This window comes from Sarcophilus harrisii, chromosome 5, assembly GCF_902635505.1.
Source record: "Sarcophilus harrisii chromosome 5, mSarHar1.11, whole genome shotgun sequence".
Taxonomy (NCBI): Eukaryota; Metazoa; Chordata; class Mammalia; order Dasyuromorphia; family Dasyuridae; genus Sarcophilus; species Sarcophilus harrisii.
In genome coordinates, this window is record NC_045430.1 from 92,535,233 (window position 1) to 92,544,754 (window position 9,522).

A 9,522-nucleotide genomic window follows, 5' to 3' on the forward strand; every position below is an offset into this window, starting at 1 on the left:
TTCCCCTCGATCTTTTTGTCCTGGGAGGGAACCCCAAGCTTTTATTGCAGCCTTCGAAATTTGCTCATACACTGGTATGGGATAACAAATATGTTCTGAATTCTCTCCATACTGATCTTCACCAGCTAGTTGGTCAAAAGCTATTTGTACATTAGCTCCTGTTTGCCTATTGCATTGGGCTTGAATCTTACATAATTCATGAAACTCCGAAAGCCACAACAAATTTTGTCCAGGTTCTAAACATGTTATAGCTATGCATTTCCAATCATTTGGGGTTAGGATTTCATAAGACAAATTATCTAGTAACATCTTCACATAAGTTGATGTAGCCCCATAAAGAGTACATAAACATAAAAAATAAAGAGTACATAAAGAGTACATAAAAAGTACATAAACCTTTTTCAAATCCTTAATTTTTTCCAAATTAAAAGGAGTGTATCTTCTCTCTTGTTGACATGAAGAGTCAAGCTCTTCAATCACAAGATATGCATTTATAAAATCAGATATATCTTCTTCATTTTTTGCCTTAATTAATGCCTTTTCTAATCTTGTCACTGGCTCCTTAATAGGTGGTTCTGATTGCATTACTGTGTCTCCCCCTCCTCCTTCTCCCTCCACCCATGAAGGGTTAATTGAGGGGGGAGTGTCATGAGATGTGGAATGATCTAATTTCTCCTGCTGTGAAGTATCACACTCAAAATTGTGCTTAACTCCATTCTTATCTGATTCTTCCTCCTTTTCACCTAGTTTAGTTGGCACCTCCCCCTCCTGCTCCTTCTTCTTTTTTCTTATCTAACACTTATATAATTTCCTAAAGCCAGTTGTATTAAATTATATGTATTAAGTGTGTTTTTGGGAATTGAGTCAGGTCCATTTTTATTGCAGAATTGACAAAGATCCTCTCCTACTAATTTCCACTCCTTTTTTTTATGGAATTTTGCAAATGCTGATGCAGATTGTCTCCCATTTCTTCAATCCTCCGTGTAATTGTAGGTCCTGAAAGACTCACTGTACTAAATAAATTGGTCTTCTCTGGACACATCTCTTTGGCAACAGAAAGAAGGCGTTCTTTAACAAATTCTCCCTCCACAAATGGTCTGCCAGTGCATGCTATTAGCTTGGCAACTTGAAAACTTGCTCGCAGTGATGAAATATTTAGTTGTTTCTGCTTCACAAAAGTATTTTGCTGAGTTGTCAATGTATTTTTCAGTTTTAATATTTTATCTTTTCTCACTTCTCCAACCAAACAATCATATTTATTGTGTTGAGTTTCATAGTGTCGACGCAAATTATATTCTTTGAACACAGAATATAGTGGCTGGCATATCAAACATACAGCTCTTTCCTTGTACTGCATGAAACAGTAATCATAAGTTCATTGTTCTTTGAATATCCTACACTCTGAGTCAAATTTTCTTTTTCTTAACATCATTTCCTAGGGATTCCAAAGTATTATTAGTAAAATACCAATACATATATACAGCACTACATAAATAATATACCAGCAATAACTTTGCCCACACAGAGACATACAGACTGCAATGCCCAACTTCCTCCAAGCTACCTCCATGCTGTGATGCCTCCGTTTCCCGCACTCTCTCTCCTGCTCTTCACACTCCCGCTTCCAACCTTCACTACTGCAGTGAATTCCCCCTGCACTGATATTTTTGGCTATAGACCTAGTTCTTTTGATTGTTGCTGTTTGTGATTCCAGAACCTGCAGTCTTTTATCGTGGCTGCCAAGTCCTGTACAATTCTAATTATAGCTCGAATATATTTGAATATTTTTCTTGTTTCTTGCAAAACTTTCTCTTTGATTTGGGGGTTTTGAAATTGGGCAATAATATTCCTTTGTGATTTCCACAAAGGATCTCTTTGAGATGGTTATTGGTGGATTTTTTTTCCATTTTTACTTTCCCCTCATATTCTATTACTCCGGGACAATTTTCTGTGATTATTTCTTACATTATTGTATCAAGATTCTTTTTTTGGTGACATCTTTCAGGTAGTCCAATTATTCTTAAATTTTCTCTTCTTGGTCTGTTGTTTTTCTTATGTTTCACATTCTGTTCCATTTTTTCATTTTTTGTATTCTGTTTTGTTATTTCTTGGTCTCTTATAGTTTCACTGACTTCTCCTTGCCCAATTCTAATTTTCTCTGTTTTTAAGGTTCTGAATCTCCTTTTCTAATTGGTTAACTTTTATTTCATAATCTTCTTGTTTTTCTTTGATGGTTTTTAGTTTTTCCTCAATGGCTTTCCTTTGGCTTTTAAATTCTTTTTTAAGTTCTTTTATAAATTCTTTCTGAACAGGGAGCCATTTAACATTACTCTTTGGGTAGAAGAAGCCTTTTTAACTTCAGTGTCCTTCTCTAAGATGAACCACAGTCTTCTGTATTCCCATATAGATTTCTGTGGTTGGGTTCTTTTCTTTTTGCCTGTTCATTTTTTTTCTTAGTAAGAAATATTAGTATAAGCCCCTCTAATCATAGGATGAGGAAATAGTGCCTCTAGCTTCACTTCAGCTCTCCTCTTTGACCTGCAACCCCAACCAAAAGCTCCATCCTTCTGCAAGCATCTGCAGCCAGCAGCATCCCTGCCTCATTGCTTCTGTTCTCACTAGGTATGCTGCCTCCTTCTTGTCTAGGGTTGTGGCACAGCAGCATATCTGGAACTGGCATTCCTAATCAGCCAAAGTTCAGTCTGTTTTCCTGGACTCAGACCCCGACTCCTCACAAAATCCAGAGGTAAAAGTTTCTGTGATTTCACTCCAGGGATCCCCACTTGATGTATCTGAGGAGCTATCCTGAAGGTGTTTGTACTCTTTACTGGTTAATTCCCAGGCTAGGATCTTTCTTCAGATCTTCTTGGTTTGTACCCTGTTCTGCCCCAAGTCTTCTTGATTTTTCACCAGTCTATCTTCGTCCTGAGCAGCAAATTTGTTCTGTTTGTAGGGGAAATCTGGAGAGCTCGAAATTTACTGACTTACTCTGCCATCTTCTTAGCATCTTCTTTAAAACAATAATGCTTTAAAATTAAAATATATAGGATGACAAAAGAAACTAATTATATTGAAATACAGTTATAAAACATTTGTAAAAGTTCATGGAGTCCAAGGGCAATTAGATGGTACAGTAGAGAGAACACTGGCCTTGGAATTAGGAGAACCTAAGTTCAAATTCAACCTCAGACACTTGAAATTTATTAACTGTGTGACTCTGGGCAAATTACTTAATCCTGATTGTTTTAGGGATTAAAAAAAATTATTCACACTTTTGGAGAATATAGCTTTTATAGAGCTAGAAAAAATAGCAAAATTAATCCAGAAGAACAAAAGGTCAAAAATATGAAGGAAATCAATGAGGGAAAAAAATTTTAAAGGAAGTTGGCCTAGCTGCACCAAATTTCAAACTGAATTACAAACCAGTAGTCATCAAAACTATCTGGTACTGCTAAGAAATGGAGTGATGGATCAGTTGAACATATTAAGTACACAAGACTTAGTAGTAAGTGACCATGGTAGTCTACTGTTTTTAGGACAAGGACTCATTACTGGACAAAAACCTCTAGAAAAATCAGTAAGCAGTTTGGCAAAAACTAGGCATAAACCAACATCTTATGCCATATACCAAGATAAGGTCAAATAGGATTATAATTTAGCATAAAGAACGATACGACAAGCAAATTAGGAAAACAAGAAAAAGCTTATCTGTCAGCTCTATGTATAACGAAAGATTTTATGACCAAATAAGAGAGAGAAATTACTAGATGTAAAATGAATAAGTTTGATTGCATTAAATTAAAAAGGTTTTCAACAAGTGAAACCAGTGCAGTCAAGATTAGTAGAAAAGCCAAAAACTTTTGCCTTATACTTGATACACAGTGAACTTTGCTTGAAGTTTTCTGTCCTACTTTATTGATTTTTTTTCTGACTTCATCTTTTAGATCCAAAAGAAATATAACCTGAAACTTAAAAGTCCAATACCGTTGGCCATCCATAAAAAAGAGCCAAAACATCCTTTGAAAGATGTCTGCTTCAAACATGAGGTCCAGTGGCCATTCCCAATGAAGATGGAAAAGGAAGAAGAATTTGAAATATTAAAGAAACTTGAGTATGTGACAAATATAGTGTTAAAACATTCTCCAGGGTGACATTATATGGGCATAATGCTTTTCTTCCTTTTTCTTAATATAGCACCAGAATATTTATATCAAGTATCTGACTTAGGTTATATAGGGACATTTCTCCTAAAATCTATATCTATTTATCTATATCTTTGTTTCATTGTTATTGTTGTTTTTAAAAAGCTTTATTCTCTTTCAGAAAGGGTCAGGCTTTTAAAAATTCAAAAGTAAATATTATAAAAGCAACCCCCTTTTTGTGTAGATTTATATGGGGAATAAAAGGGATTGGAAGTAGGAAAGAAATATTTACCTCTACATCCTACAGGGGAAGTTGATAATTCCACAATGAATAATGATTGAGGAAGAACATATAAATGTAGCCTCAAGAACGAATGTTCTTTGGATTTTCTTTTCCAGAAGCCAGACTTCCAGATGGAATCCTAAGTTGGTGGAAGAATTATAACTAAAATAGGATCATAATGCAGAGAAGGGATGGTGGAAAAGTCAGTATAGAGGACATTAGTGGATAGCCCTTTATGAAAACAAAAGTAGAATGGGACTTGGATACAGGATATTTGGGTTAGTTCTACTAACCAAGCAAGAGCTTACTGCTTCCTGATATAGTTCCCTATTTTTTTAGGAAACAGAAGGACAAAGTAGAGTCTCTTTGGCGGGCTGATTTGTCCACCTCCAGTTTCCCAATAGAAGCAAAGACACCTATGAAATTACTCTGGGATCAGGTTGGTGGGTATCCAGATATTCCCAGACTTCTGGAATTAGATGTCCATTCTACTCTCAGCAAATCTCTTGCATCTATTCGATCAAGGTAAGTACCAGGTTAAAGGATATGGATTTGGGCAGTTGAGTGGGTTGGTTGGCACTTGGAATACATTGGGTCTATGTAACGTCATTCCCCTTTACTCTTGTACCCTGAAGCTGCTACTGGAAAGTATTGGAGAGAAGCAGGTAGGGCTCTGATCTGTTGATAATTTTCTCTCCCTGGACTGAGGGGCTATTATTAAGTTCTTCCTGTGTTAGCTGAAAGCTGAATTCAGGACAGTTTTCTGGTATTTCTCTATATTGTCCTGTAGATGTCACAATTTAGCAGTGCAAGATTTAAAAATTCTCCCATTAAAGGCACATCTGGTCACAAATCAAATTTCACTAAAGATCTTTCTTATAGAGTTTTAGTGAAAGTAGCAGAAGGATAGTCACATATGGCTTTCACTGTATTGCCTAACCCAATGCTCTGGAGTCAAGGATTCCAGGTATTCTGTTTTTGAGAGTACCCACAGTACTTTGCTTGATCAGATCTCACATGGATTATTGTATTTAGTTTTGGGTGCCATAATATAGAAAAACACTGAAAAGCTGGGGTGAGTCCAGAGGAGGGCAACCTAGGATGTTGAAAGTCCTATATCATATAAGCATTAGTTAATAAAATTGAAAATGTTTAGAATAGAGAAGTGGAGGGCGGGGTTGGGGGAGGAAAGGGTATGGAGTGATAAGGAATGATATCTGTCTTCAAGTATTTGGAGGGCTATCAAGGGAGGATGCCTTAGACTTGTTCTATTATGTCCCAGAAGGTAGTACCTGGAGCAGTGAGTAGAAGGTGTAAAGAGACAAATATAAGCTTGAAAAACTTCCTAACTAGAGTTGTCTGTAAGTGGAAAAAGTAGTCTTGATAAGTGTTGGTTTCCTTATCCTAGGGATTCTTTAAACAGAGCAGATGATAATCAGACATGATAAAATGAGAAATCTTTTTGAGCTTGGATTGGACTTAATGCTCACTGAGGTCCCTTTCAAGTCAGATTATGATTCTGTAAAGGTCATATTGAGACTTCAGCCTTAAGCAGTCTTAAGCACTTGTTGGTCTTGTTACTTGGCCTAGATTTCATGCTTAGCCCAATTTAAGCTAAACTTTGGGATTGTCTGCCATACTTTAGGATCTTTTGTCAGATTAATTAAGGTGATTATTTCTGAATCATGTTGAAATTATTGTTTTCCCTCAGTCTCCTTACTTCAAAGGAAAGTGAAACCCTTTGGATTCTGCATTAATTCTCCCAAATCAGAGGATTGTTTAACATCTTAAAAATTCTGGTAAATTGAAAAAAGGAAGTTCCTACACATAGAGTCAGATATAGAGTCAATAATTGTTGAACTAGTGTCATAAAGTCCTAGAAGACTTTGATCATTCACAGAATGTGAATGAATATTATCTTATCTTACACCCTCTTTTTAAATATAGGAAAATTGAAGTTCAGAGGGGTGAAGGGAAGGGCTTCAGTGTCACCTAGGGAGTTAGAAGCAAAGCTATGACAAGAACTTGAGTGTTCTGTCTGACTCCCAATCAAATGAGATTTCCAAACATTTATTACCAATTAGTACATTTGATAAAAAGATGAATAAGATATGGTCCCTATCCTCAAGGTACTAAGCTTAATAGGGAAAATAAGATACATAGGCATACTAAACACATATTGTAATGTAGTATTAAAGGTAAGTTAATCAATCACTCAATAAACATTTGCCTATAAACAAAAAACTTTGCCTAGGAAGGCAATGTTCCAGCAAAAAACAGACTTCAGATGATATCTTGCCAAAGATGGAGATCAAATGAAGAGGAATAACAATATTATTTAAAGGATGCTTACTAAAGGGAAGAAGATATCAAAAATCAATAAATATTTATTAAGAATCTCCTATGTGAAAGTTACTATAGATGTCAAAAGAGTAGTTCAGGATAATATGAGAAAGAGCTTTTCTGGCTGAATTATTATAAAAAATTTTACAGAGAGTAGTAGTATTCTAGAAAGAGCAGTCAAAGGACCTGAGTTTAAATCCTAGTTCTGCTGCTTACTCCCAATTTCCACAGATGATTCACTCAAAATATAATTCCAAAAGTCACAAATTCAGTGCCTTATACTCTTAATGACAGAACTCAACCTGCTAATATCATATGAGTGGGAAACTCCTAGTTCACCAGTGGATTGCCATTGACATAACAGGATGTGGATCTTATAAGTTGCATATAAGTTAGTACACAGATACTCCCAGGAAGTAGACTAAAGTATTTCTAAAGTTCCTTTCAGCTAGGTGACATAGTAGATAGAGTGCTGGACCTCAAGTCAGGAAAACTTATCTTCCTGGCTTCAAATCTGGCCTCAGACACTTATTAGTTGTGTAATCTTGGTCAAGTCACTTAAGCTTGTTTACCTCAGTTTCCTCCTCGTTAAAATGAGTGAGAAAAGGAAATGGCAAAGGAAAAGTCTAGTATCTTTGCTCCCTTCCCCCCCAAAAAACCCCAAAACCCAAATGGGATCACCAAAAATTGAACACAACTGAAACAACTGAACAACAGCAACAATATATCTCTAAATCCTATGACTTTAGAAACCAAAAGTGGCCCTCAAGCTAGATGGATAGAATTTCAACAAAGATGGGCTTTACAAAAGAAGAGAATAGCATAAGCTAGAATGATAAAGTTTTCAAAGTACTTTGCATGCATTATCCCATTTGAGTTTCACTGCCATACTCTGAGAGTTAGTTATGGAACAGCAAGCAGTAGTCACTGTCTGGAGCAGAAATATATGGAAAAGAGGTTAGTGTGAGACAATTCTACAAAAGTAGGTTGAAGCCAGGTGGTACAGGGTCCATTCAACTCAACAACCACTTCAATATTTATTACAAATGTACAGTGTGGATGGCACTCTGTGAAGCTCTGAATATACAAAGATGCCTATTGTAATTTAAAATTGTCCCCCACTTTCACCCCTCCAAGGGATAGATAATTTAGGAATGCATTGGATGGCAGGAATTGAAAACATCTCCATGTGTTAGAATGTTAGAGATAAAGATTTTAACTTAGAGTTGTTTTTTTTTTTTTTTTTTTTTAATCAGCATTATAAACATGAGATTGAGGAGGCAGGGCTTGAGCTGTTTATCTGAAAAAGATCTGAGGGCTGGACTACAAATTCAATATAAGTCAGTAAAATGACATGGAAGCCAAAAGAAATTGATGCAATTTCAAATTACATTTAATAAGATAAAATGTAACTTGCCCCTGGTGGACCACATTTATAATTTTAGATTCTGTTCTAGATTCTACTTCTAGAAAGTAACCCAACTATTTAACTCAGAGGAAAATAACTCAGTAAAGAGATAGTCATATGTAAACCAGTAGAAGGAATTGCATATGTCTCACATGGAAGAAGACTTATTGAGATTATAGCTGTCATCAATGACTTGAACATGAACAATGTTATGAGAAAGAGGAATTCAATTTGTCTTAGTTGGGCACAGAGAGTACCCAAGCAATGGTTGAAACCTGCAGTGACGAATAAACTTACCTTAGGGAAGAATTTTCTAACAATTATAGGACTATGAAAATTCCTTGGGACATGTTGTGATGTCAATGGCCATGTATGTATGCTGCTACAGGATTGACTCAGAATGTCTGACCTTTGCCAGGTGAAATCAGATTGAGCTGATTTCTCCACCTATTACTTCTCTTTCATTTGAGTATTGGATTTTGTGCCATCTACATGTGTTTCATGGCTCTTTTTTTATTTTTCATGTTTTTAATTCTATGGTTTTTACAATGGACTTTTGAAGGGCAGCTAGATGATACAGTGGATAGAGCATAGGCCCTGAAATTAGGAAAGCCTGTGTTTAAATCAGCTTCAGACAATTGACACTAGCTCTATGACTGTGGGCAAGGCACTTTTAACTCTTATTGTCTTGCAAAAAAAAAAAATGGATTTAAGGAAAGGAAATGTGAAAAAAAATTGTAGTTATCAAGGAGTACACTTCAATGATTGTTAGAGATATTACAATGACAATTGATGTGAGGAAACCAAGTATTTCAAGGTTCATTCAAGCCCACTGTGAATCTCTCAGTGTACTGAAGAACAAAGAAAATTATCTTCTAAACCAAAAATGTCAAGGCCAATATTTACAGCATGATAATATTGACCACTTAATTAATCCTCAAAAATTAATTCTAAGGGGCAGGTATGTGACACAGTGGATAGAATATCCGGCTTGATGGCAGGAATATATTTTCCTTAGTTCAAATCTGGCCTCAGACATTTACTTGCTGTCTGACTTCTTCATTTGGAAAAACAAGTTGGAGAAGGAAAGTGTCTTTGTCAAGAAAATCCTAAATGGGGTTACAGAGTTAGATATGACTAAAATGACTGGATAACAAGAATAATCCTCAGAAAACAAAGACATTTGGAGGGACCAGCAGCTAAAAAGACTGTCAAAATGTGGAATACCTTGAATATGGAAGATTTAGCTTGGCAACTAGTGAAAAAACAGCTGTTAACCATTACCATGAAGAAGAAAAGCTTGGTGTAGGCAAGACAATAAAAATACAAGACTATTAAAGATTGGG

At 35.8% G+C, this 9,522-nt stretch overlaps 1 protein-coding gene across 1 annotated transcript in view; it reads left to right on the forward strand.

Moving 5' to 3' along the window:
• Nucleotides 1–4,954, forward strand: part of FAM186A (family with sequence similarity 186 member A) — a 130,528-nt gene extending 125,574 nt beyond the window's left edge. Inside the window, exons 9-10 of the mRNA XM_031937913.1 lie at nucleotides 3,945–4,111; nucleotides 4,765–4,954. Coding sequence (XP_031793773.1) covers nucleotides 3,945–4,111; nucleotides 4,765–4,954 — 357 coding nt within the window. The remainder of the gene's footprint in view (nucleotides 1–3,944; nucleotides 4,112–4,764) is intronic.
• The last annotated feature ends 4,568 nt before the right edge of the window (nucleotides 4,955–9,522 follow it).